Here is a 27623-nt window from a genome sequence, read left to right as displayed (position 1 = left end):
ATAGGGCCCAGAGTGATAGCACATTAAGTTGGGAGTTTGTCTTGCAGATAGAAAACCAGGGACTGACCCGGACCAACCCAGGAGTGATTTCTGAGTGCAGAGCCAGGAGTAATCCCTGAGCACTGCCAGGTGTGGCCCAAAAAGCAAAAAAATAAAATAAAGGGGCCGGAGAGATAGCATGGAGGTAAGGCATTTGCCTTACAAGCAGAAGGTCGGTGGTTCAAATCCCGGCATCCCATATAGTCCCCCAAGCCTGTCAGGAGTGATTTCTGAGCATAGAGCCAGGAACAACCCCTGAGCATTGCCGGGTGTGACCCAAAAACCAACCAACCAACCAACCAACCAACCAACCAACCAACAAAAAACAAAAATAAAATAAAATAATAATTGAACCATGTGCATAAGTGCCCCTTGGGCCTGTATGCAAATATCACCCCTCATTTCCCTCTTTATTATTTTGGTTTTTGGGCCATACCCAGCAGTTGCCAGGGGTTACTCCTGATTCTGTGCTCAGAAGTCATTCCTGGCAGGCACGGGGACCATATGGGATGCTGGGATTAGAACCACCATTGGTCCTGGGTCAGCTGCTTGCAAGGCAAACGCCCTACAGCTGTGCTATCTCTAGCCCCTGGACTTTTCTACTTTTTTTTTTTTTTTTTTGGTTTTTGGTTTTTGGGTCATAGCCGGCAGCGCTCAGGGGTTACTACTGGTTCTATGCTCAGAAATCATTCCTGGCAGGCTTGGGGGAACCATATGAGATGCCGGGATTCAAACCACCGTCTTTCTGCATGAAAGGCAAACGCCTTACCTCCATGCTATCTCTCCAGCCCTGACTTTTCTACTTTTATACTGTGTTGTGTACCTGGACTCTCCCTCCAACTGTAGAGAAACCATGTCTCTCTTGAGTGTATTAATCTCTTCCTTTCTTATCCTCTCTTTCCCCTTCCTCAGTACCTTTGAATAAAGCCTGATTTTACTAAGAAAAAAAGATAGGATAGCAGGTACGGCACCAGCCCGTCATGTGGCTGACCTCGGTTTGATCCCTGACACACATATGGTCAGTCCCGAGCACCACCAGGAAAGCTCTGAGCAAAGCTTAGTGTGGGCCAGAAACAAATAAAAAAAAAAAAAAAGCAGTAATGAGTAAAAAGGAAGTAAAATTCTGACCAGTTGAGGACTTTGACAGATTTAAAGACTTAAAGATGTAAAAATTTAAATTCTAGTAATGAGTAACCTAGTTCAACATGATTCGGAAGGGAAATAAGATGAGATCCAAGGGCCAGAGAAATAGCACAGTGGTAGGGCGTTTGCCTTGCATGCAGCATTCCATATGATCCCCCAAGCCTGCCAGGAGCGATTTCTGAGCGCAGAGCCAGGAGTAACCCGAGCGCTGCCGGGTGTGACCAGAAAACAAAAACAAAAACAAGGGGCCGGGCGGTGGCGCTAAAGGTAAGGTGCCTGCCTTACCTGCGCTAGCCTAGGACGAACCGCGGTTCGATTCCCCCGGCGTCCCATATGGTCCCCCAAGCCAGGAGCGACTTCTGAGCACATAGCCAGGAGTAACCCCTGAGCGTCACCGGGTGTGGCCCAAAAACCAAAAAAAAAAAAAATAAAAATAAAAATAAAATAAATAAAAAAACAAAAACAAAACAAAACAAACAAAAAAAGATGAGATCCAGACTAGAAGTCATAGTCAAAAATACAAAGTACAGGGGCCTGAGAGGTGGCGCTAAAGGTAAGGCATCTGCCTTGCAAGCGCTAGCCTAGGAAGGACCAAGGTTCAATTCCCCAGCATCCTATATGGTCCCCGCCAAGCCAGGGGCGATTTTTGAGATTATAACCAGGAGTAACCCCTGAGCGTCAAATGGGTGTGGCCCGAAAAACAAACAAAAAAAAAGACTAACAGTGAATAAATATTTGGGGCTGGAGAGATAGCAGGGAGGTAGGGCATTTGCCTTGCATGCAGAAGGACAGTGGTTCAAATCCCTGCATCCCATATGGTCCCCTGAGCCTGCCAGGAGCAATTTCTGAGCGTAGAGCTGGGGGTAGCCCCTGAGCGCTGCCAGGTGTGACCCATAAACTGGGAACAACAACAACAAAAAAAAAACTATGAACCATACCTCTAAGTAAAAGATAAAGGGATAGTACATAGATTGTGGATTTGCTCATAGTTGACCCAGTTCAATCTCTAGTACCACATAAAGTATCCCAAGCACTACTAGGAATGACCCCTGAGCAAAGAGTCAGGAATAACCCCCCAACATTATTGGGAATGGCCCAACAACAAAACAAACAAAAAAGAGTGATAGAGGGGCCGGAGAGATAGCATGGAGGTAAGGCATTTGCCTTTCATGCAGAAGGACAGTGGCTCGAATCCCGGCATCCCAAATGGTCCCCTGTGCCTGCCAGGGGCGATTTCTGAGCATAGAGCCAGGAGTAACAACATAAAGAGAGGGCAGAGGAAGCAAGTCCCTGGGATTACGGTGAGCAGATGAAATGAACTGATTTTCTTTCTAGATGAAATGACTTGAAAAACACTTCCCCTATACACAGGATTTCTTACCGTATATACTGCTAACAGAGCCAACTGGTTATAGGGCCTCCCATTTTTAGGAGCAATATGCTGAGCCTTCAGGTACCAACTAGAATAGAAAAACAGGTTTTTTTTATTAAATTAAAAAAATTTTTTTAATTTTTTTTTAATAAGTATAAAGCAGAGCTGGAGGGTTGGAGAGATAGCACAGCAGTAGGGCATTTGCCTTGCACACAGCCAATCCAGGATGGATGGTGGTTCGAATCCCGGCATCCCATATGGTCCCCCGTGCCTGCCAGGGGTGATTTCTGAGCACAGAGCCAGAGGAACCCCTGAGCGCTGCCAGGTGTGACCCCAAAACAAAAAAAAAAACAAAAAAAAAAAACAAAACAAAACAAAGCAAAAAAAGCTGGGACGGAAAAATAGACAGCACAGAGGTAGTGCATTTGCCTTGCATGCAGCAGATCAGGATGGACAGTGATTTGAATCTAAGCATCCCATATGGTCCCCTGAGCCTGCCAGGAGTGATTTCTGAGTGCAGAGCCAGGAGTAACCTGAACACTGGCAGGAGTGACCCAAAACAAAATAAAACAAAACAAATTATAAAAGCTATGGGGCTAGAGTGATAGCACAGTGATAGGGTGTTTGCATTGCAAGTGGACAACCCGAGAAGGACCTGGGTTCGATCCTCAGCATCCTATATGGTCCCCTGAGCCTGCCAGAAGCGATTTCTGAGCACAGTTCCAGGAGAAACCACTGAGCACCGCCGGGGGTGGCCCTAAAACAAAAAAACTAGTATCAACTCTCCCAATTCATCATAGGATAGTCCTTACTACTTAAGGCATAAATAGGAGTGTCAGAAGTAACCCTAGAGTCACAATGCATGACTCAAAGACCAATAGAACCATCTGTAAGACATTTATATTTATTTATGCAAGGCAGCTAAAATGATCCTTTTTTCATAATCATTTTTTTTAATTAAAAAAAAATGGGGGGGGGGGTCACACCTGGCAGCACTCAGGGGTTCCCTCCTGGCTCTGCTCTCAGAAATTGCTCCTGGCAAGCACGGGGGACCATATGGGATTCAGAAATTCAAACCACCGTCAGTCCTGGGTTGGCTGCATGCAAGGCAAACTCCCTACCACTGTGCTATCACTCCAGCCCCCTTTCTTAATCTTGATTTTTTTATTATTGGTTTTTGGGCCACAACCGTGGCACTCAGAAGGTGCTCAGAAATCACTCCTGGCAGGCTCGGAGGATGATATGGGATGGCAGGGACTGGAATCAGTCCATCCCAGGTCAGCTGTACTCAAGGTAAATGCCCTACCGCATTTTTTTTTTGAATGGGGGGCCACACCCGGTAACACTCAGGGGTTACTCCTAGCTTTGTGCTCAGAAATTGTCCCTGTCTTGGGAGACCATATGGGACGCCTGGGGATCAAACCGCAGTCTGTCTTAGGTTAGTACATGCAAGGCAAATGCCCTAGCCCTACCGCCTACGCCACCACTCCAGCCCCCCATGATCTTTTTTTTTTTTAATTTTTGGTTTTTGGGTCACACCCAACAGCACTCAGGGGTTACTCCTGGCTCTATGCTTAGAGCCTAGGGCCGGGCAGTGGCACTAGAGGTAAGGTGCCTGCCTTGCCTGCGCTAGCCTTGGATGGACCGCAGTTCAATCCCCCGGTGTTCCAATATGGTCCCCCTAGCCAGGAGCAACTTCTGAGTGCATAGCCAGGAGTAACCCCTGAGCGTCACCAGGTGTGGCCCAAAAACCAAAAAAAAAAAAAATGAAAAGAAAGAAATAGATGGCAGACTCGGGACCATATGGAATGCCGAAATTCGAACCACCGTCATTCTGCATGCAAGGCAAACTATCTAGTTCCATTTTTAAAAATAACTTTTTATTTATTTATGACCAATGATTTTTTTTTGGGGGGGGGGGTTTGGGTCATACCCAGCAGCGCTCAGGGGTTGCTCCTGGCTCTATGCTCAGAAATCACTCCTGACAGGCTCTGAGGACCATATGGGATGCCGGGATTCGAACCACCAACCTTTTGCATGCAAGGCAAACCTCCATGCCATCTCTCCGGCCCCTACCAATGATTTTTTTTAAAAGGCTTAGATAAAAGCCACATAAGAGAAGCAATGAACATGAAGCAAAAGTACCTGCGTGCTTTCCCATAGTTTGCTGTGTCATTGGCTTGTTCCCGATATCTAGCAATATCTCCTTGGCAAATCATACATCGCTGGGCACTGATCAAGGCATATTTTACCTTCAGGGAAAAAAATTGAGTTTAATATCATGCTTAAAAAATTATACTGCAAAAAAATAAATAAATAAATAAATAAAATTATACTGCAGTCTTAAATAATAAGGATGAAATCAAATGACAAAGCAGGGGCCAGAGGTACGGTGGGCAGGGTGCTTGCCTTGCATACAACTAAGCTGTGTTTAATCACTGGTCCCATAATGTGCCCCCAAGTCCTGCAAGGAGTGATCACTAAGCACAGAGCCAGAAGTAAGCCCTGAGCACAATTGGGTGTGCCCCTAAAACAAACAAAACTGACAAAGCAGCATTAATAAGGCACTACTGGTTCTCACCAAATAAAGTTTAAGCCTAGGCTTAAGCAAAAAAATGTCAACTATGTAATGTAAAATTTACTAAGACAGCTTAGCAGAGTGCAAAGAAAGCCAATCTTCTTTTGAGGCCCAAGTTAATGGAAGAAAATATTCTGAAAGTCAGAGTTTAAAAATCTATGTAACAGCTGCAGAACTTTATGTACCAAAGAAATCACTCAAAGGGCTAGTATGCAGGCTTTGTATGCTGAAAGTCAAAGTCTGATTACCAGCAGGGGGCAGAGAACTATTACAGTGAATAGGGCACTTGCCTTGCACACAGCCAACCCAGGCTCAATCCCTGTGGTACAACAGGGTTCTTGAACACCAAGAGCAAGAATACTCACCCACACAAGTTACATGCTAGGTATATCCCCTGAACAGTGCTAAGTGTGGCCCCAGCTAAAAAGAAACAGTTTGGGGTCTGAGAAATAGTACAGCAGGAGGGAGGAAGTTTGCCTTGCATATGGCTGACCAGGGTTAGAATCCAAGTATCTAGAGGCCGGCGAGGTAGCACTAGAAGTAAGGTGTCTGCCTTGCAAGCACTAGCCAAGGAAGGACCGGGGTTCGATCCCCCGGCGTTCCACATGTCCCCCCAAGCCAGGGGCAATTTCTGAGCGCTTAGCCAGGAGTAACCCATAGCATCAAACAGTGTGGCCCCCCAAAAAAAAGTCCAAGTATCTAAATATTTCCCAAACTCCAGCATAAATGATCCCCTAGGCTTTCGATTACTTCCGTTCTTTCCCAACCCTGATCCAAATTCATTTATTTGCCAGAGTAGATGGCTCTAAAAACAAATCTATGGGGCCGGGAAGGTGGCGCTAGAGGTAAGGGGTCTGCCTTACAAGCGCTAGCCAAGGAACGGACCGAGGTTCGATCCCCCGGCGTCCCATATGGTCCCCCCCAAGCCAGGGGCGATTTCTGAGCACATAGCCAGGAGTAACCCCTGAGCGTCAAACGGGTATGGCCCAAAAACAAAAAAAATAAAAAAATAAAATAAAAACAAATCTATGTGGTACAATGGCAAAACATATGCCATGCATGAGAGGCATTTCAATTGTCAGTACCAAAAAAAAAAAAAATTAAGTAAATAAGGGCCCAGAAAAACAGCACAGTGGTTTAGAGAACCTGTCCTGCAAGTACATGGTCATGAATTCAAATTTCAGGTGTTCTAAATATGCCAAGAAGGACCTGGAGGGGCCCGGAGAGATAGCACAGCGGCGTTTGCCTTGCAAGCAGCCGATCCAGGACCAAAGGTGGTTGGTTCGAATCCCGGAGTCCCATATGGTCCCTCGTGCCTGCCAGGAGCTATTTCTGAGCAAACAGCCAGGAGTACCCCTGAGCATCGCCGGGTATGGCCCAAAAACCAAAAAAAAAAAAAAAGGACCTGGAAGTTGCTGTTTGAACCAGGCAGTCATGCCATCTGTAATCTCTGCCATCACTAGGGATTTCCAGTCACAGCAATCAGGTATGTTTGAGCACCAATAAAAGGGGTGCTACTACAAGTAAGAAGTAGACACAATTAAAAAGATATGTGAGGAGCTAGAGTAATAGCACAGCAGGTAGACCATTTGCCTTGTTACACAGCTGACCCAGGTTCAATCCCCAGATTCCATATGATCCTCCTGAGCTTCCCAAGAGTAATTTCTGAGTAACCCAAAGAGTAACTCACGTGCCACCAGGTGTGGCCCAAAGACAAAAAAATAAAAAATAAAAGATATGTGAGTGCCCAAGATCAAGAAATGAGGGGCCAGAGAGATAGCATGGAGGTAAGGCAAATGCCTTTCATGCAGAAGGTCTGTGGTTCAAATCCCGGCATCCCATATGGTCCCCCGAGCCTGCCAGGAGCGATTTCTGAGCGTAGAGCCAGGAGTAACCCCTGAGTGCTGCTGGATGTGACCCAAAAACCAAAAAAAAAAAATTAGAAATGAGACCTCTGCCAAATAGCTGTGTCAATATATACAGGGTACACTCACAGGGAGCACAACCTGGGTGTCTTGACTAGAAGTATGAGACCAAACAAGCATTTGTGCAAACATACAACTAAAGGAGTACAAAGAGCCAGTACAGTGGATAGGCACTGTCATCCCATATGGTTCCCCGATCACCACCAGAAGTGATTCCTAAGTGCGGGACAGAAGTGATTACTGAGCATTGCTGGATGTCCCCCGCATAAAAGGAAAAAAAAATATATATATATATATAATATATATTATATATATTGTATATATAAAAATATATAAAATATATAAAAATAGAAAAACAAATATGACACATAATAATTATATGTTAATATATTAATATAGAATATATATGTGCATATATTAAAGCTCAGTGAATACTGCCAGCCAAGTTTGCAAGCATAACCTCTGCAAAAAACAGCTAAAAACTGTATGAGCACCACAGCCAGTTTGTGTGTGCAACCTCATTACAACAATGAAGAAAAGGAGAAAGGGAGGATGGAATAAAAGAGTAAGAAAAGTAGAAGGGCCAGAGTGATAATACAGCAGGTAGGGAGTTTGTCATACATGCAGTCGATCTGGGTTCAAGCTCCAGAATCCCATGTGGTCCCCTGAGCATTGCCAAGAATGATTCCTAAGTGCGGAGCCAGGAGGGTAACTCCTGAGCATCACCAGGTATGGCCCAAAACCCAAAATACAACAATAAAACTAGAATTAAATAGATAAAAGAAAAAAATCAATGCTATCCATTTGCTAAAAAACCTATCACTAGCACATCATAGCTTTCACAATGAGTACAAACTCTTCAGAGTTCATATATAGAGTTTATGACCTATTCTTTACTATTTATTGGTTTGCCTCCTATTTTCAACTATACATAGTTCCACTCAACTTGTTGCAACTCAACTTGTTGCATTTTTCCAAGCCCTGATTCTTTCCTCCCTCTGCTATTATCAAATAGCCATTTCAGCTCCTAATCAAAATCAATCTGAAAATCTCTTAGAATTCCTTGAGCCCACTATACTATAAACCAAATCCAATTCTCTCTTTGCTTATCAAAGATGCTTTATATACCGAAATCAGTATACTCAGACATCACCTTATAATTGGTTTAATATCTGTTCTCACAACAGAAAAATCTTTTTTTCTTTCTTTTTTATTTTTTGTGCCATGCTAGGAAGTGCTCAAGGATTAATCCTGGCAGGGCACAGGGGATCATATGAAATTCCAGGGATCAAACCCAGATCAGCCTACCCACTCTGGCCCCCAACACCTAGCAATTTCTCTAAAAATGTAATTCTAAATAAATTTTCACTAATAGATGAGTAAATATACGAAAAGGAGATAAAGAGAGTACAGAGGTTACAGCATTTGCAATGCATACAGCGGCCTCTGGTTCAATCCCCAGCACCACATGGTCCCCTCAGCACCACTGAATATGATCCTCAAGCACCACCAGGTGTGGTCCAAAACCCCCACTCCCTAAAATAAACATAAAAGGTAAAGAGTAAGGCTTACTGTCTTGCGTAATGGTTTGCTGCGAATGGCAAGACCATCCATGTAGTCTTCCAGTTTGAACTTGTAAGTAACTTGAAGCTTCTGAAGCAAACTATCAAAAAAGTCACTACCCTGTAAATGGAAAAAGTAAAAGGTAACTTGGAGCTGGGAAATTAGCTCAATGGGGAGAGCACTTGCCATTCACACAGCCAAAACAGGATCCATCCTGGCACCCTGCATGGTCTCCAGACCCTGCCAAGAGTGATCAGAACAAGGTGTAAGCCCTGAGCACAGCACAGTGTAACTCAAAAAAATAAAACTAAATTAAATCACACCCTTCTGATTAAATCTACCCATCAGAAACTGGGGCAACTTACACTTTTGCAGGTTAACATTTACTTATTCCACAGAAATAAAAGCACTTATTTAATGGTCAACAAATAAGCACAAAACATATATATCATAAGCCTTTCCATAGTTTTAAAGATATGAACACACATTATCCCCTTTACCCACAAAAGCTTCTAAGCTCAGAACTTAAGTAAGCAACAAGGTATGAACTCAAGGAAGCAACAGAGAAAGGTAGACCTAAACCCAAAAAATAGAACATGCATATTTGTCAATGTTTTGTTATTTCCACTGACAAAAACCGAACATACTACAGGATGCCAAAGATTTTAGCCTACAGATAATGAAGGTTTACCTCATCCAAGAGCTCCAAAAGTCTGTTCCGTATCTGCTCTGGGTTCTCAACGTTCGGATCCTTGAGAAGCTGCCTGAACTTCTCAATTACCTGATAGAAAGCATTCTTCCACAGGATCTGATCCACATTCTGATTATCAGAGAACTCAATATCTAATAGAATAGAGCGTTCATACAGCTGCAGTAGCTCAGCTCTGAAATAAAATAAATGCAAAAGCTAAGCCCAAGATTTGATCTTCCGGGGCCGGGCGGTGGCGCTAGCAGTAAGGTGCCTGCCTTGCCTGCGCTATCCTAGGACGGACCTCGGTTCGATCCCCGGCGTCCCATATGGTCCCCCAAGCCAGGAGCGACTTCTGAGCGCATAGCCAGGAGTAACCCCTGAGCGTCACTGGGTGTGGCCCAAAAAAAAAATAAAAAAACAAAAAAAAACAAAAAAAAAAAAAAAAGATTTGATCTTCCTACAAATTATAAACCTTAGTTGTCAGGAAATCCAAAAGGCCACACAAAGTACAATACTAATTTACATTCTATATAGCAGAATGTCATCTAAAGAAAATCATATATTGGATATTAGCTTTTCTCCATAAGTCTCCACCTAAATTTAACAACAGAAATAAAATCTTTTTGGGGCCAAAGAGATAGCATGGAGGTAAGGCGTTTGCCTTTCATGCAGAAGGTCATGGGTTCAAGGGGTCGGCAAGGTAATGCTAGAGGTAAGGTGTCTGCCTTGCAAGCGCTAGCCAAGGAAGGACAGCAGTTCGATCCCCCGGCGTCCCATATGGTCCCCCCAAGCCAGGGGCAATTTTTGAGCGCTTAGCCAGGAGTAACCCCTGAACATCGAACAGGTGTGGCCCGAAAAACCAAAAAAAAAAAAAAAAAAAGAAGGTCATTGGTTCGAATCCTGGCATCCCATATGGTCCCCCGTGCCTGCCAGGAGCAATTTCTGAGCTTGGAGCCAGGAGTGACCCCTGAGCGCTGTTGGATGTGACCCAAAAACCAAAAAAAAAAGAAAGAAAGAAAATCTTTAGGCCCGGAGATATAGCTCGGAGGTAGGGCATTTGCCCTGCATGTAGAAGGACAGTGGTTCGAATCCCGGCATCCCGTATGGCATCCCGTATGGTCCCTGAGCCTGCCAGGAGCGGAACGATTTCTGAGTGTAGAGCCAGGAGTAACGCCTGAGTGCTGCGAGTGTGATCAAAAAATAAATAAACAGGGGCCGGGCGGTGGCGCTGGAGGTAAGGTGCCTGCCTTGCCTGCGCTAGCCTAGGACGGACCGCGGTTCGATCCCCCGGCGTCCCATATGGTCCCCCAAGAAGCCAGGAGCAACTTCTGAGCGCATAGCCAGGAGTAACCCCTGAGCGTCACAGGGTGTGGCCCAAAAACCAAAAAATAAATAAATAAATAAATAAATAAACAAACAAACAAACAAAATCTTTGCAAGTTAGATGTTCATTTTCTGGCATTGTATAAAGTCTTTCCTTTACCGTTTCGTTATTCCATGCTTTTTTTTTCCTTTCTGGTTTTTGGACCACACCCAGTGATGCTCAGGGGTTACTCCAGGCTATGCACTCAGGATTTGTTCCTCGATTGGGGGACCATATAGGATGACAGGATCTAACTCAGGTCCATCTGGGTCAGCCACATTGCAAGGCAAACGCTCCACCGCTGTGCTTTTGCTCCGGTTCCTCTTTTTTTTCTTTTTTTTTTTTTTGGTTTTTCGGGCCACACCCATTTGATATCGACCGGTGGTCCTTCCTTGGCTAGCACTTGTAAGGCAGACACCTTACCTCTAGCGCCACCTCACCAGCCCCCTCTTTTTTTTCTTAAAGAAACTATGAGGGCTCGGAGAGATAGTACAGCGGCGTTTGCCTTGCAAGCAGCCGATCCAGGACCAAAGGTGGTTGGTTCGAATCCCGGTGTCCCATATGGTCCCCCGTGCCTGCCAGGAGCTATTTCTGAGCAGACAGCCAGGAGTGACCCCTGAGCACCGCCAGGTGTGACCCAAAAACCAAAATAAAAAAAAAAAAAAAAAAGAAACTATGAGCATGATTTTTAGAACTAGAAACATTTTCTTTTCTGCTCTTTTCCAACCACCTCTCTGTTAGAAACACCAATGTGAGAGAACACCCCGTGACTTACCTAAAAAGTTTCAACCTCCATCAGTTATAGGAACCTAAACACATCCCGCTTATCCCTATATCCCTACAGAAAGGACAGAATACGCCATACCTGAGTTGAGTCATCTTCTCCAGGCCTTCAGGACTGATGCGGTCCCTGGAGAGCAAGTTACTGAGTTGTAGTTCCTGGTTGTCAGCTACCCGGAGAAGTCGATGTAGTTCTTGTTGCTGCATGTTCCTCATGTGTTGCTCCATCTCCTCGGGACTCATGGTGCTGGCAGGAAGAGGGCTACAAACATACTGTCCTGATGGAGCTGGATAGCCTGGATAGTAGGGTCCTGGGTACACCCCATTCGCAGGGCCCACTGGATACTGCAGAGGGCTATAGCCTGTATAAGGGTACTGGGAAGTAGGGCCTGGTGTTCGGGGATAGTAATAGGGGTTGTCAGAATTTTGAAACTTATAGAAAGATGCCTGAGCCTGGCGTGAGTCACCCCAAGAAGTAGGGCTCACTTCATCATCAGTGTCTAAAAAATGTAGCTGAGGTGTCTGGCTCTTTAGAGCAGGTTTCTGATCAGGATTATTTGGGTCCCATAATCTCCGAGTGGTACCTCCACGACCCCAACTCCGAGATCCTTTACTACCTGATCCAAATAAAAGCCGAGGTCCCAAAGATGTAGATTCTGGAGAAGTAGCTGAACTAACAGACAGAGTGGTATGGGCAGGTAGAATAAGAATGCCACGGCCACGACCCCGAAGTTCCTGTTTCAGGTTTTTGCTCTCCTGCTTCTCGGAGCCTCTGCCAGCACTGCTCAAGGCCTTGTCAGGCTTTATCCTATCCACCTCTCTGCCTGACCTTACTGTGACAGAATCTTTGTTCATGGTTTCTGCATCAAAAGTGACACGAAGAGTGCCTCTATTTTCTTTACCATTGCTTTTCTGCTCTCCCTCACCACGGCCAGACCAACTTCTTTCTAAAAGTTTCGTCCTTTCTGAGCTCTTCCTGGGCCCATCAGGTTCATCTATTCTGTCCTCATCTAAGGAGTCAGTTGAAGACATAGAGACTTGTTTCTTTAACCGAGGTCTCTCCTTGGTTCGATCCTGGCGACGGCGGCGACATCCATTATCAGTCATGCCAGCCCCTTCGGTGCTATTGTTGCTACCAGCTGAACTAGTACTGCAGGTGCGGTAGCGGTTCCTTCGTTTGTCTGAACGGGAATAGCGCTTTGCAGAACCAGGCTTCCCCTGTCCAGGATCATCGATCACTTTCTTTACCCCTTCCCCCTTTTCAATTCTCTTTCCTTTTTCTCCCTTTACAACAAGCTTTACTCTGTCATTGTCTAGGTTCTTTTCTGTCTCATCTTTGTCTACTTTATTCACAGCCTGCTCTTTTGTATTTCCCCTACTCTCATTTTCCTCCACTCTCAGTTGTTCAACCTGGTTAAGAATTTCTTCTTCATCCACCCGGTTATTTATTTCTTTGGTAATTGTCTGCAAACGCCTCCCAGGCTGATATATCTGCATGTCAGGTTTCTTTGTTCTCTTGATAATCCTTAGACTTCGATCCTCTTGTCCAGCAGTCCTAGAAAAAGAATCCTGCGCCTCAACATTTTCTGCGTCTATTGGGCCATTTTGCTGTTGGCTGTTTAATTCCTTGCAAACATCTTTAATGTGCTGTGTTCCATTTCCAACAGAAGAATCCCGATCATTAACCATTTCATCTTTACATTCATCATTGCCAGATGGTTCCTTGACTTTAGTTTTGTTCCTTAGCCGAGAAAGACCAGGCTTATAGATTTCCAGATCTGGGCGTCTATTATCTTTACGCTGCCTGGGCTCCTTCATGTTTTCTGTAATATTAAAAAAAAAAAAAAGGCAAAGAGTAGAAAAATAAAGGGGGCAGAGGGAAGGTTGTATGTCATTCTGGCAAAGTAACAGAAAAGCGAGCAAGAATTACACACAAATGTTGCCGGGGAGATAGCACAGTGGAAGAGCATTTGCCTTGCATGCACCCGATCCAGGACAGATGGTGGTTCAATTCTGGGCATTCCTTATGGTCCACTGTACCTGCCAGGAGTGATTTCTGAGCACAGAGCCAGGAGTAATCCCTGAGCATCCCAGGTGCGAACCAAAAACAAACAAACAAACAAACAATATATATATATTGCTAATAGCTGGGGTCGAAGAGATAGGATAGCAGTTAAGTCTTGCAAACAGCTGAACTAGGTTTGATCCCTGGCACCACATATGATTCGCCAAGGTCACCAAGATTGATCCCTGAGCACAGAGCCAGGAGTATGCCTTTAGTACCATTGGATTTGGTACAAAATCCATAAAGAAACAAAATAAGTAGGGGCTAATATTAGTGGACAATAAAATTTCTGCAGAAGCATCGATTCCACTAGCTGTACAACATATGTTGTAGATCTAAGAACGTAATTGTATTGGAACTACCACACAATTAAATAGAGGGGCAGGGGAAAAAATACTCCCGATCAAGCCATAATATTCAAATCCCTAAGACCCCAAACTACTCATCATTATCAGAATAAAAGACATCTGTTTCAACATAAACAGTTCTCTTCTATAAGCCCCTGCATCCATCCACCTTAGGTTTTTCTTCTTCTGCCTCTAATGTTTTTCCAGACTAAATTTTGTGTGTGTGTGTGGTTTTTGGGTCACACCTGGCAGTGCTCAGGGGTTTTTCCTGGCTCCGTGCTCAGAAATTGCTCCTGGCAGGCACGGGGGACCATATGGGACACCGGATTCGAACTGATGACCTTCTGCATGAAAGGTAAACGCCTTATCTCCATGCTATCTCTTCAGCCCCCAGACTAAATATTTTTTAACATATTAATGGACTGAGGGGGGTGAGGAGTGGGAAGTGAGCTAAAAAAAGAAGAGAGGTATGCATAACTAATCACAATTCTGGACATCCCTAAACAAAAATCTACAACTCATCTCTGAACTTGGCCAGGACAATCTTCTTTTTCATATCGATTCCTCACACATACCTCCTCTTGAAGCAAACAGAAAGCAACAGATCCTTTCACATTCTTCAACTCCACTCATGCTCACCAACTGTCTAACAGCAGCCAGTAAAGTCATTTCAAGTAAATGCTGCTCAAACTATCATCATTAGAATACTGAGACCAACTGCTACTATGATGATGGAATATGAAAAGAAAAAAGTTCCATGAGAGAGCTTTCCCTGCAAGATGGTAGAAGTATTGTGACATGCTCTCAAAACACCCAAGTCTGAAGCACACAAGTATAAGCAAAAAGACTCAGCACCTCTCTCCAGGCTCCATGAAATTGATAAATGGCAGATAAACAAGTATGTAATTTTTGTACGTTATTTTTTTCTATGAAAGAGAGAGCCTATTTTAAAAAAACAAAAAAAACAGAAAAACTACCAGGATCTGAGCAATAGCACAGCGGTTTGGCTTGTACATGGCTGACCCGGGAAGAACCTGAGTTCAAGTCCCAGCATCCCATATGTTCCACAGAACCTGCCAGGAGCAATTTCTGAGAACCTCTAGGTGTGGTCCACAAAAAAATAAAAATAAAATATAAAAAAGTAGTGGTGCTAGAGGTAGGGTGTCTGCCTTGCCAGCGCTAGCCTAGGACGGACGCGGTTCGATCCCCTGGTGTCCCTATGGTCCCCCAAGCCAGGAGCGACTTCTGAGCACATAGCCAAGAGTAACCACTGAGCGTCAGCGGGTGTGCCCCCCCCAAAAAAAAAAGTAGTGAAGAGATAGCATGGAGGTAAGACATTTGCCTTGCATGCAGAAGGATGGTGGTTCGAATCCCAGCATCCCATATGGTCCTCTGAGGCTGCCAGGAGCAATTTCTGATCATAGAGCCAGGATTAACCCCTGGGCACTGCCAGGTGTGACTCAAAGACAAAAAAAGAAAAGGGAGGGAGGGAGGGAGGGAGGGAGGGAGGGAGGGAAGGAAGGAAGGAAGGAAGGGAGGGAGGGAGGAAGGAAGGAAGGAAGGAAGGAAGGAAGGAAGGAAGGAAGGAAGGAAGGAAGGAAGGAAGGAAGGAAGGAAGGAAGGAAGGAAATAGCATTTAAAAAGCTACCAAACATGCACTTTGGGAAAATGAAAGAAATCGAGATTACTCGATCCTCAAAAAGAATGCTCTAAAATACCATCATATAAACACCAATTCAAAACAAATCCCTAGCAGGAATCATGTGCTTCAGGAACACCTGAGAAGTGAAGGATATTGCTTTGGTCTTTTCAGAAGTTTAAAAGGCTGCTTCACCAAATATGAAGAGCTACAGCTCTTTGGCTCCAGAATTGTTCATTCAGCCTCAGCATCCTTTTGGGCCAAGAGAAGTGAAGCACTACTTTCCCGAGAAGAGGAAAAAGGAAACCTGAATTAATCCAATGTAACTCGTTGGTGATAAAAACCAACTTTCCAGACTTTGGACCACGAACCTGCAGCAGAAGCACATCTATCCCCCTAACTCAAGTCCTAACTCCAGCGCCTAACGAAAGGAGACGGGAGGAAGGCCCTAGAATCCTTCGCAGAGTTCTCCAGGTTGGGAAAGCTGCAGAAAGAGACCCCAAGTCGCAGGTAGAAGAGCATCCTGATGAGCACTCCTCCCATGCACACACACTAGAGCTGAACAAGGAGGAGTGAGTGAGCTGAGGTCCCGGAGCCCTCAGCACAGCTAGAGGCACAACCTTCGAGGCTACTTGGGGAGTGTGTGTGGGGTGTCAGCCAGTTGGTCTCCCCAAAGTGTCCTAGCGCCTGCTTTCCCCCCTCTTCTTCTCAGCCCCAAGGTGGGCTCGAGAGACGGCGGGGGAGACCTGGAGGTGAGTGAAGACCTCCGCCAGACCCACGGATTTCCAGGGGGAGTAGTAGTCAGTCCAGTAGTCGGTCCAGAGGGCTAATCGGGGAGCAGCACTAGAGCAAGGGGGAACAGTCCTCGGGCTGGTTCTCACCGAGGGGCATGGCATGTGAGAACTCCGAAAATCGAGGCGAATTTTTGGAGGTTGCTTTATTCAAAAAATGGAGAAGAGTCAATCAGTACATTTTTTTGGAGGGTTGCTTCCAAAACCCAGGCTTGCCTGAATAAAGCGACCCCCCAAAAGTGCACTGATGGACTCGCCTGGGTTTTTGTACAACCCAGGGATACCCGAATAAAGCAAATCTCCCAAAAAAAAAAAAAAATGCACCGAGGGACTCGCCTCGATTCGAACCCAGGCACACCTGAATAAAGCAACCCCCGAAAAGTGCCTGGATCTGTGTCGAAGCCAGGGATACCCGAATAAAGCAACCTCCAAAAATGCGCTGATGAACTCGCCAGGATTTCCCGAGTTCGAACAGGCACCAGGCAAGGGAAGCCCGCAGGCGCCAGCAGCCCTCGGGGAGGCTTCGGGGCCGCTCCGGCCGCTCCTCCGGCCCGCCGACACCCCCAAGTGCCGCCGCGGGGCCGACCGCCTGGAGGAGGCGGAGGCGGAGGGGCGAGGGCGAGGGAGGCGGGTCCCGGCAGGCCCGGCCCGGCCCGGCCCAGGCGCGGGGCGGCGCGACTCCCTCGCTCACCTCTGGCCCCGGCCTGAGGCGTCAGGGTGGCCAGGATCCCTCGCAGCTCCGACGCGGAGATCCGGACCCGCTCCAGCCCCTCCGCCATCTTCGCGGCTCCGGCTCCGGCCGCGGCGAGCGACTCGGCCGCCACCGCGCGCAGCCAGGAAACGCGACGGACCGACGGGCGGGCGGGCGGGCGGTGCGCGCTCCTCGGCGCCTCCCACCGCCGCTTCCCTTCCCTGCCCCGCTCCTCCCCGCCCCCTCCCGCCTTGCCGCCTCCGACGACGGTGGCCGCGCTGGGATAAAAAAAGACGCGCGCCGCGCAAACGCACGCTCGGCCTCTGGAGACCGGAGCGCGAGGCTGGGCGGAGGCGGGCGCTGCGCGTGCGCAGACGGAGTGCGGTCGGGCTAGGTGAGCTGCGGCTGGACCGAGCTGGAGGCTCGGCACCCAGAAGGTGAGCTCGGGCCGGGCCGGGCCAGGCGGGGCAAGGCCAGGCAAGGCCAAGCCGGGGCAGGCGGGCGGACTGAGGCTCAATTAGAGGAGACGCCCAGCGTCATTTTAGGCCGGGGTCCCCCTCTCTCCCTCGCAGGCCGGCCTAGTACCCGACGCTTTCTTTCGGCCGGAAAGCCCCCAGGTTGTCACTTTAGTTGGATGGCTTAATTAACAACAACCGAGTTAAGAAGGAACCCGAGGGCCCGGAGAGATAGCACAGCGGCGTTTGCCTTGCAAGCAGCCGATCCAGGACCAAAGGTCATTGGTTTGAATCCCGGCGTCCCATAGGGTCCCCCGTGCCTGCCAGGAGCTATTTCTGAGCAGACAGCCAGGAGGAACCCCTGAGCAACGCCGGGTGTGGCCCCCCCAAAAAAAAACAAACAAAGAAGGAACCCGAAGAACGGTAGAGAATTGCTTCCCCCCCCCCCCAGTGATGCGAGGATGCGAACCCTTAAAGCAAATTGCATCTTCGGGCTTTTTTTTTTTTTCCTTTCTTTTTTAATCGAGTGCAGTTGGGTCTTGCTGAGGAAAAGAGGGGGGGGAGTCGTGTGGAAGTGAATCTGGAGGCGTTCTAGTTCGAATTTCGGGGTCCACTTTGGCTCCTGGGGGAAATGATTTATTGCACCGGACTGCTCAGGACCTCAGGTGGCTGCTTCCCGACTTTTGGAAGCGTTCCTGGAACCTAAGACGGGTCGTTGGACTTCGTGTTCAGCCCTAGGGAAAACCCTCTCCTCCTCCCCACGGCCTCCACCGCCTCAGCCTAGTGGGGTCTTTGGGCCAAACCCCCCAACCAAAGAGCCGACAGTTTCGTAGTCTGATCTGGAGCTTCTGAGAAGCTCTGGAGACTCGTTCAGGGTCTGTTGTGTGACAGACACCTCAGCGGCAGGTTAATAAGCAAAGGGAGGGGAGATCGAGTCCACTTACCAGTTCAAAGGAAGAGTAAGTCGTTCATCAGGGCACAGGGCAGTCTTGGGGGAACGAAGAGGAAGATGGGGGGGTGATGGGCATGGGTAGGAACACGGGTGGTGGGATCTGTGTTGAAATATTCTAAACCTAGGACCGGCGAGATAACAGCGGTAGGGTTTGCCTTGCACGCAGCTGATCCAGGACAGATGGTAATTCGAATCCTGGCATCCCATAGGGTCCCCCGAGCCTGCCAGCGGTGATTTCTGAGTGCACGGACAGGAGTAACCCCTTGAACACTACTGGGTATGACACAAAAAACTAAAAAATATTTAAAAAAAGAAATATTCTATATCTAAAGTTTAACTATCGGTGACTTTGTAAATCACAGCTTTTTAAATATATTATTTTTAAAATCTATGGATTGAACATTAAAAAATCAAAACAGGGGCCGGAGCGATAGCATGGATGTAAGGCATTTGCCTTGCATGCAGGACGGTGATTCGAATCCTAGCATCCCACATGGTCCCCCGAGCCTGCCAGGGGCGATTTCTGAGCGTAGAGTCAGAAGTAACCCCTGAGCGCTGCCAGGTGTGACCCAAAAAAAAAATCAAAACAGGAGCTGAAGCGATACCGCAACGATGGGGCATTTGTCTTGCACACAGCTGACCCGGTTTTGATTCCCTGGGATCCCCCAGGATCCCCCAGATAGTCCCCGGAGCCTGCCAGGAGTGACTTCTGAGTGTAGAGCCAGACATAGAATGACGCTGTGTGTGGCCCACAAAATAAAGAGAGTTGGAGCTTGAGCAATAGGCATTAGTATATGTATATAGATAGGGTGTTTGCCTTAAATGCCACTGGATTGATCTTCAGGATTTGATCTTCAGCACCTCATATATGGTCCTCTGATCTCAGAATCAGGAGTAAGAAGCCCTTAGCACATTGGGTATGGTCGTAAGAAAAAAAGAACAAAAACTGTTCATGTCACTTATCAGAGCACAAAATAATTAAGCTAGAAATGAATAACCACATGGCCTGAGAGATAGTGCAGCTGTTAGGGTGCTTACCTTATTTTTATGCACCATTGGAATTTAATCCTTAGTACCATATGTCATTTCCTGAGCACTGTGGCCCCCCTCAAATAACCACAGGGGCCGGAGAGATAGCATGGAGGTAAGACATTTGCCTTGCATGCAGAAGGATGGTGGTTCGAATCCCGGCATCCCATATGGTCCCCGAGCCTGCCAGGAGCGATTTCTGAGTATGGAGCTTGGACTAACCCCTGAGCACTGCCAGGTGTAACCTGAAAACCAAAAAAATAAATAAATAACCACAAATTAAAACTTTGAATGTTTTGGTGTTTTGGTTTAGGAAGGTCAAATCCAGCAGTCTGGACATTTACACAGAAGTTGTGTGCATACTACATTCAAAGAATGTGCTCAGCCTGTTGAATTCTCTTTTCAACATTTTTTTTAACATTTTTTGTTTAACATTTTTGTTTGTTTGTTTCGAGCCATATGTAGTTGTGCTCAGGGGTTGTACCTGGCTTTGTACTGTGGAGTCACTCCAGTGCTCAGTGTGCCATATGGGATGCCAGGGATGGAATGCAAGGCAAGCACCGTACCCACTATGCTATATCTCCAGCCTCCATACTTTGACTTTTGGTTTGTTGGTTTCTTTTTGGTTTTGGGCCACAGCTGGTGTCGCTCAAGGATTGCTCCTGGCAGGCTCAAGGAACCATATGGGATGTTGGGGATCAAACCTGAGTCCTTCCTGAGTCGGCAGCATGCAAGGCAAACATCCTACTGCTGTGCTATCACTCCAGCCCACTTTGACATATTTTTTATAGTGTTTTTTTCTGGGGGGCCACACCTATTAGCACTCAGGGGTTATTCCTGGCTATGCGCTTAGAAATCCCTCCTGGCTTGGGGGGACCATATGGGATGCTGGGGATCAAACCACGGTTTATCCTAGGCTAGTGCTTGCAAGACAGATGCCTTACCTCTAACACCACCGCTCCAGCCCTGCACTTTGACATTTTTTTAAAACACCAGTCTTAGAGTCCAGGGTGATGATACAGCAGTTAGGGTACTTAAGTATCGTCAGGTGTGGCCCAAAACCCCTGAAGCCCCAAAAATTATGTAGTAAAACCAATGGAATATAATTAAAGCTATACTTAGAGTATAATTGGTAGAAACTTGAAATATAATATAGTAAGTAGGGTGTTTGCCTTGCATATACCCGGCCTGGGCTCAGTCCCCAGTATCTCATATGGTTCCCATCCCATATGGTCTCCCAAGCATACCAGGAGTGATTCCTGAGTACAGAGCCAAGAGGAACCACTGATAATAACAATAAATAATAATATATAATCTAATAATATAATAATAACATATATAATAACAAATAATAATAATAAATAACAAACAATAACAAAAAAAGTATGACTTTTAGCCTTGAGTGTCTTTATTACCCTAAAAGTATAAGAATTTAGCCAAAGAAATAATACAACAGTTGGAAAGCTTGCCTTGCATGAAATTTACATGAGCTCTATTCCTAACGCCATATATAATCCCTGACACTGCCAGATGGGCCTCAAAACCAAAATGTAATAATAAAAATCAAATAATGGGGTAGCACAAACCAACAAATATACAAAATAAAATGGAAATTAAAATTAAAGGGGCCGGAGAGATAGCATGGAGGTAAGGCGTTTGCCTTTCATGCAGGAGGTCATCGGTTCAAATCCCTGCACCCCATATGGTCCCCCGTGCCTGCCAGGAGCAATTTCTGAGCCTGGAGCCAGGAATAACCCCTGAGCACTGCTGGGTGTGACCCAAAAACTACAAAAAAAAAAAAAAAATTAAAAAAATCAACAATTAGGAACAAAAAATAAAATAATATAAAATTAAGAACTCATTCAGAAATAGACATTAAATAAAAATAAAACATTAAAATAGACACATTACAGTGAATAGAGCACTTGCCTTACATGTGACTAACCCATACTTAATCCCATATGGTCCATATGGTCCCCTGTGCACCACCAAGAGTGATTCCTGAATACAGACCCAGGAGTAACCCCAGAGCATGACTCGTTATGGCACAAAAAAAGAAAAAAATAGGGAGCCAGAACAATAGTAAAATAGATGCATTTGGGGCGCTAGAACAATAATACAGCTGGTAGGGTTCTTGCTTTGTACATGTCCAACCCAGGGTTGATTCCCCGCAACCCAAATGGTCACCCAAGCGCAGCAATGAGTGATTCCAGAGTGCAGAACCAGGAGAAACCTTTGAACACCAAGTGTGGCCAAAAAAAAAAAAATTTATTTTTAAACTAAAATGTACATAGTTGGGGCCAGAGCCATATTTCAGTGGGTAGGGCAAAGTTTGCCTTGCATGCAGACAATCCAGGTTCAATTTGCAGCACCCTATATGATCCCCCAAACCAGCCAGAAGTAATTCCTGAGCTGCTGGATGTAGCCCCAAAACAAAAAATTAATTAATTAAGGGGCCGGGCGGTGGCGCAAGAGGTAAGGTGCCTGCCTTGCCTGCGCTAGCCTTGGACGGACCGCGGTTCGATCCCCCGGCGTCCCATATGGTCCCCCAAGCCAGGAGCAACTTCTGAGCGCATAGCCAGGAGTAACCCCTGAGCGTTACCGGGTGTGGCCCAAAAACAAAAAAAAAAAATTAATTAATTAATTAAATAGGCACACTTGAGGGCTGGAGAAATTAGAACCTGCAGAGATTAGACTGAAGACAAGGATTAAGGCCCTTGTCTTTGACTATGACTAACCCTTGTTCTATCCCCAGCACTGTATATGGCCCCTGAGTACTACCAGGAGTTACTCCTCAGTTTTTCCTGGTTTTTCCAAACCCCTACCCCAAAATAAAGGAAAAGGTACATTTCTTTTTTTTTTCTTTTGTTTTTTGGGCCACACCCATTTGACGCTCAGGGGTTACTCCTGGCTCTGCGCTCAGAAATCGCCCCTGGCTTGGGGAACCATATGGGAGGCCGGGGGGATCGAACCGTGGTCCTTCCTTGGCTAGCGCTTGCAAGGCAGACACCTTACCTCTAGTGCCACCTTCCCAGCCCCAAAAAAGGTACATTTCTGAATATAAAAGACATCTTTCAGGATATATCTCATAAGCAATTCAAACTAGCACACCAATCCTTAAGAGTTTTCTCCTAGTGTACTAGTTTCTTCACCTGCCTTTTCATTTTTTTTTTCTCAAATTCATTTTTTTTTTTGGGGCCACTCAATAGTGATGCTCAAGAGTTACTTCTTGGGCCCGGAGAGATAGCACAGCAGTGTTTGCCTTGCAAGCAGCTGATCTAGGACCAAAGGTGGTTGGTTCGAATCCTGGTGTCCCATATGGTCCCCCGTGCCTGCCAGGAGCTATTTCTGAGCAGACAGCCAGGAGTAACCCCTGAGCACCACCGGGTGTGACCCAAAAACCAAAAAAAAAAAAAAAAGAGTTACTTCTTGCTCTGCACTCAGAAATTTCTCCTCAGGGGTCTACATGGTTTGCCATATAGTCAGGAATTGAACCCAGGTTAGCCACATGCAAGGAAAGCACCCAACCTGCTGTACTATCCCTAAATTCCCGCTTATTTCTCTCTTTTTTTTTTTTTTTTGGTTTTTGGTTTTTGGGTCACACCTGGCAGCACTCAGGGGTTACTCCTGCTCTACACTAAAAAATCGCTCCTGGCAGGCTCTGGAGACCGTATGGGATGCCAGGATTTGAACCACTATCCTTCTGCATGCAAGGCAAATGCTCTACCTCCATGCTATCTCTCTGGCCCCTTATTTCTCTTTTCTAACACTTGCTTTGTTTGCTCCTATTTTCCTTCTATGTTAAGATTTAAGGCAGTTATACTGTGTGATTCACACTGCCACAAGAGCTTTCTCAGTTTATCTTATTTCCCATTCATTACAATTCTCATTCTGTCCTTTCAGTAGCTCAACTGGTGAAATGGTAGCCACTTCTCCAATATTTCATATATATGTTCTTAGAGATAGATTATCTTTGAAAAATGTATAGTATTGTTCTGTGTATATTTGTGCTTTAAATGTACATAATTGAATTGTGTAATAGAAATCATTGTTTTCAATATTTCTGTAAAAACTAACTGTTGTATATTATTGTCTTAAATGTCCTCATATTTAATCACTGATCCTGATCCAGCCGAGGCTAATCAGATTTTTTAAACTAAAACTGAGAAAATCTTTTTCAAGTATGGAAGCCATAAAAATGTAAAATATAGGAGCTGTCAACAGCCACCTGCCCTGCCAAGTGAAAACAGCTGATCTACAATGAAAAAATTGAAGCCATCATGCTGAAAGCAGCAGAGGTGAGAATCAAGAAAACCCTGGAAACTCAAGACACTGGTTCTAATTTTTCCTGAAACTCCTTATTCTTGCCTTTTCTTTGGGTCATCTATCCTTGGTTTCCATGAGCCAGTGAAATTCATCACTCTTGTCTCGTGCCAAACCAGTTCATGTTGGGGGTCTGTCTCTTGTAATCAACAATCATAATCAATAGACTCCATTTGTTGTGTTTTTAATTGTTATTTATTTATTTATTTATTTTTTACAATGCTAAAAATTGAATGCTAAAAATTGGCTTTATTCATACAAGATATGCACTCTACCACTGATGTACATCCCAACCCTATTATCTTTTTTAATTGTAGTAAAATACACATAACATAAAATGTATGGGGTCAGGAATATACATACATGTTTTGTATCTACAAACTCTATATTCAATCCCTGATACCACACCACATTATAAACAAAACATATCTAAAAAAAATGGGGGCCGGAGAGATAGCATGGAGGTAAGGCATTTGCCTTTCTTTATTTTTTTTGTTTGTTTGTTTTTTGGGTCACACTGGCGGTGCTCAGGGGTTACTCCTGGCTGCTCAGAAATAGCTCCTGGCAGGCACAGGGGACCATATGGGACACCGGGATTCGAACCAACCACCTTTGGTCCTGGATCGGCTGCTTGCAAGGCAAACGCCCGCTGTGCTATCTCTCCGGGCCCCAGCATTTGCCTTTCTTGCAGGTCATTGGTTCGAATCCTGGCATTCCATATGGTCCCCCACATCTACCAGGAGAGATTTCTGAGCATGGAGCCAGGAGTCACTCCTGAGCACTGCCGGGCGTGAACCAAACCTCCCCCCAAAAAAAAAATAATGATGGTGCTCGCTTTGGCAGCACATATACTAAAATTGGAATGAAACAGAGAAGATTAGCATGGCCCCTGCGCAAGGATGACACGCAAATTCATGAAGCGTTCCATATTTAAGAAAAAAAAAAATGATGGACTGGAGCAATAGCACAGTGAGTAGACTGTTTGCCTTGGATGTGCCCAAGCCGGGTTTGATCCCCGGCATCCCATGTGGTCCCCAAGCCTGCCAGGAGTGATTTCTGAGTGCAGAACCAGGAGTAACCCTTGAGCACTGCTGGGTGTGACTCAAAAAACAAAATAAATAAATAAAATAGGGCCCGGAGAGATAGCACAGAGGTGTTTGCCTTGCAAGCAGCCGATCCAGGACCAAAGGTGGTTGGTTCGAATCCCGGTGTCCCATATGGTCCCCCGTGCCTGCCAGGAGCTATTTCTGAGCAGACAGCCAGGAGTAACCCCTGAGCACAGCCGGGTGTGACCCAAAAACCAAAAAAAAATAAAATAAAATTTAAAAATATGCAGTCTGGAGAGATTGTAAAAGGGGTGTTTGCATACACTACAATAGTTTGAATATCTGATCTCAGAAATGGTCCCCTGAACATTGCCAGGTGCCACTCCTGACCATAGAGCCAAAAATCGCCCCTGAAATTAAGCCATTTGACTTGCATAGACTGCAGCTGCAACAATGGTTCAAATTCCAGCACTATTAATATGGTCCCCTGAAAAATTGCTAGATGTGGTCCCTAACCATAGAATCAGAAGTAAGGCCTGAGTCGTGAAACTTTGTACAATATAGGTGAGTACTTCTGAGAAAAAAAAAAAAAAAACAGGCCGGAGCGATATCACAGTGAATAGGGTGTTTGACTCGCATGCAGCCAACCCAGGTTCAATCCCAGCATCCATATTCAAGGACCACCAGAAGTAACCGATGAACATCGCTGGACATGACCTAAAAGACAAACCAAAATTTTCTTTTCTTTTTTTTTGTTTTTTGTTTTTGGGCCACACCCGGTAATGCTCAGGGGTTATTCCTGGCTATGTGCTCAGAAATCGCTCCTGTCGTGGGGGACCATATGGGATGCCAGGGATTGAACTGAGGTCCATCCTGGGTCAGCCACATGCTGGGCACACACCCTGCCACTGCATCTCGTCTGGCCCCAACAAACCAAAAATTTCTATATACAGACTTGTAAAAGAGCACTACTAGAATAAAACGACCTTTTGTAATTTGCTGAGATTTAAGTGGTGTTTAATGGTGTTAAGCACATTCACATTGTTGTGTAACTAGTCTCTAGAACTTTGCAAAGCTAAAACTAGGGGACAGAGAGATAGCATGAAGGTAAGGCATTTGCCTTGCATGCAGAAGGTTATTGTTTCAAATCCTGGCATCCCATATGGTCCCTGAGCCTGCCAGGAGTGATTTCTGAGCATGGAGCCAGGAGTAATCCCTAAGCACTGTTGGATGTGACCCAAAAATTAAAAAACAAACCAAAAAAAACTAAAACTAGACCCATCAAGTAACCTCCATTTTTGTCTCATGACAGTATAAGTAAAACCATGTAGTACTTTTCTTTTATTGTAATTGGCTTAAATCATTTAGTCTAGGGGCTGGCGCGGTGGCACTAGAGGTAAGGTGTCTGCCTTGCCAGCGCTAGCCTAGGATGGACTGCGGTTCAATCCCCTGGCATCCCATATGGTCCCCCAAGCCAGGAGCGACTTATGAGCGCAGAGCTGAGCGTCACCGGGTGTGGCCCAAAAAACAAGCAAAAAAAAAAAATCATTTAGTCTAATATTCTCTAGACAAAAGCAATGTTTGCTCAACCTTTTTTGACTGTGGCCCTCTTCCAACCATTTTCCTTCCTATGATTCCCTGTCCTAGTGGTTATTCCCTTATCTTCTGCTGCTGTAACTCACTCTTTACATAATTTTTGAGAACCACACCCAGAGGTGCTCAAGGGTTACTCCTGGCTTTGCACTCAGAAATGGTTCCTGGTATGTTCAGGGGACCATATGGGATTCTGGGGTTCGAACCCAGGTTCATTCCAGGTTGGCTGTGTGCAAAGCAAATGCCTTACTACTGTTCTTTCACTCTGGTCACCTATTTACATAATTCTTTATCTGTGACCCCTTGGAATACTCTGAGGCCCATAGCAGGGCCATATGACTTCTGGTTGAGAAATGTTGAAGAGGGCCCTGAGAGATAGCACAGCGGTGTTTGCCTTGCAAGCAGCCGATCCAGGACCAAAGGTGGTTGGTTCGAATCCCGGTGTCCCATATGGTTCCCCGTGCCTGCCAGGAGCTATTTCTCAGCAAACAGCCAGGAGTAACCCCTGAGCACCGCCGGGTGTGACCCAAAAACAAAAAACAAAAAAAAAAAAAAAAAAGAAAGAAAAAGAAACGTTGAAGAGCATGGAAAGGCCAGAGAGAGGGTTCAGACACCTGGAACATGCTTTACCTGTGGGAGCCTCATGGGTTTTTTTTGTTTGTTTTTTATTTTTGGGCCACACCCGGTGACACTCAGGGTTACTCCTCGCTATGCGCTCAGAAGTCGCTCCTGGCCTGGGAGACCATATGGGACGCTGGGGGATCGAATTGCTGTTCGTCCTAGGCTAGCGCTGGCAAGGCAGACACCTTACCTCTAGCGCCTCCGCACCGGCCCCGGGAGCCTCATGTTTGACACACCCTAGTATCATCAGAAGCTCCTAGCACTAGTGTGTATGACCTTCCCCCAAAAAATAAGAGTATCCACATTATTTTAGTATGTATCAGAATTCCCTTTACCTTTAGGCTGAATAATACTCATTGTGTATGTGTACTTTTTCTTTATCCATCTGTCAATAATTCCTTGGGTTTCTTCCACCTTTTCGCTATTGTAACTAATGCTATAATCATAATACTCAAATATATTCTTGAAACACAGCTCTCAACATACATAATCCAGAAATAGACTTTCTGGGTCACTCATTTTATATTTGATTCTTTGGAGGAATTTCCATACTATTTTCTTTTTTTTTGTTTTTGTTTTTGGGCCACACCCGGCAGTGCTCAGGGGGTGACTTCTGG

At 45.7% G+C, this 27623-nt stretch overlaps 2 protein-coding genes and 1 non-coding gene across 4 annotated transcripts in view; 2 read left to right on the top strand and 1 right to left on the bottom strand.

Moving 5' to 3' along the window:
* SMG6 (SMG6 nonsense mediated mRNA decay factor) overlaps positions 1-17132 on the bottom strand; it is a 303380-nt gene extending 286248 nt beyond the window's left edge. Inside the window, exons 1-6 of the mRNA XM_049782046.1 lie at positions 16988-17132; positions 11540-13277; positions 9312-9504; positions 8630-8740; positions 4700-4806; positions 2564-2642 (exon numbers count right to left, since the gene is read on the bottom strand). Of these exons, the coding sequence (XP_049638003.1) occupies positions 2564-2642; positions 4700-4806; positions 8630-8740; positions 9312-9504; positions 11540-13277; positions 16988-17075 (2316 nt within the window). The 5' untranslated portion in view covers positions 17076-17132. The remainder of the gene's footprint in view (positions 1-2563; positions 2643-4699; positions 4807-8629; positions 8741-9311; positions 9505-11539; positions 13278-16987) is intronic.
* Positions 17133-17382: 250 nt separating this feature from the next.
* SRR (serine racemase) overlaps positions 17383-27623 on the top strand; it is a 34489-nt gene continuing 24248 nt past the window's right edge. For both annotated transcript variants that reach the window (XM_049782611.1, XM_049782603.1), the window contains exon 1: positions 17383-17424. The gene's annotated coding sequence lies outside the window, so the exon portion shown is untranslated. The remainder of the gene's footprint in view (positions 17425-27623) is intronic.
* Positions 24574-24680, top strand: LOC125997167 (U6 spliceosomal RNA). The gene has a single exon (XR_007491638.1). It is a non-coding gene; the product is annotated as a U6 spliceosomal RNA (small nuclear RNA).

The sequence above is a fragment of the Suncus etruscus genome, chromosome 1 (assembly GCF_024139225.1).
Source record: "Suncus etruscus isolate mSunEtr1 chromosome 1, mSunEtr1.pri.cur, whole genome shotgun sequence".
NCBI classification, from domain to species: domain Eukaryota; kingdom Metazoa; phylum Chordata; class Mammalia; order Eulipotyphla; family Soricidae; genus Suncus; species Suncus etruscus.
Note: the sequence above shows the minus strand (reverse complement) of the source record. Positions and strands in the feature narration are given on the sequence as shown.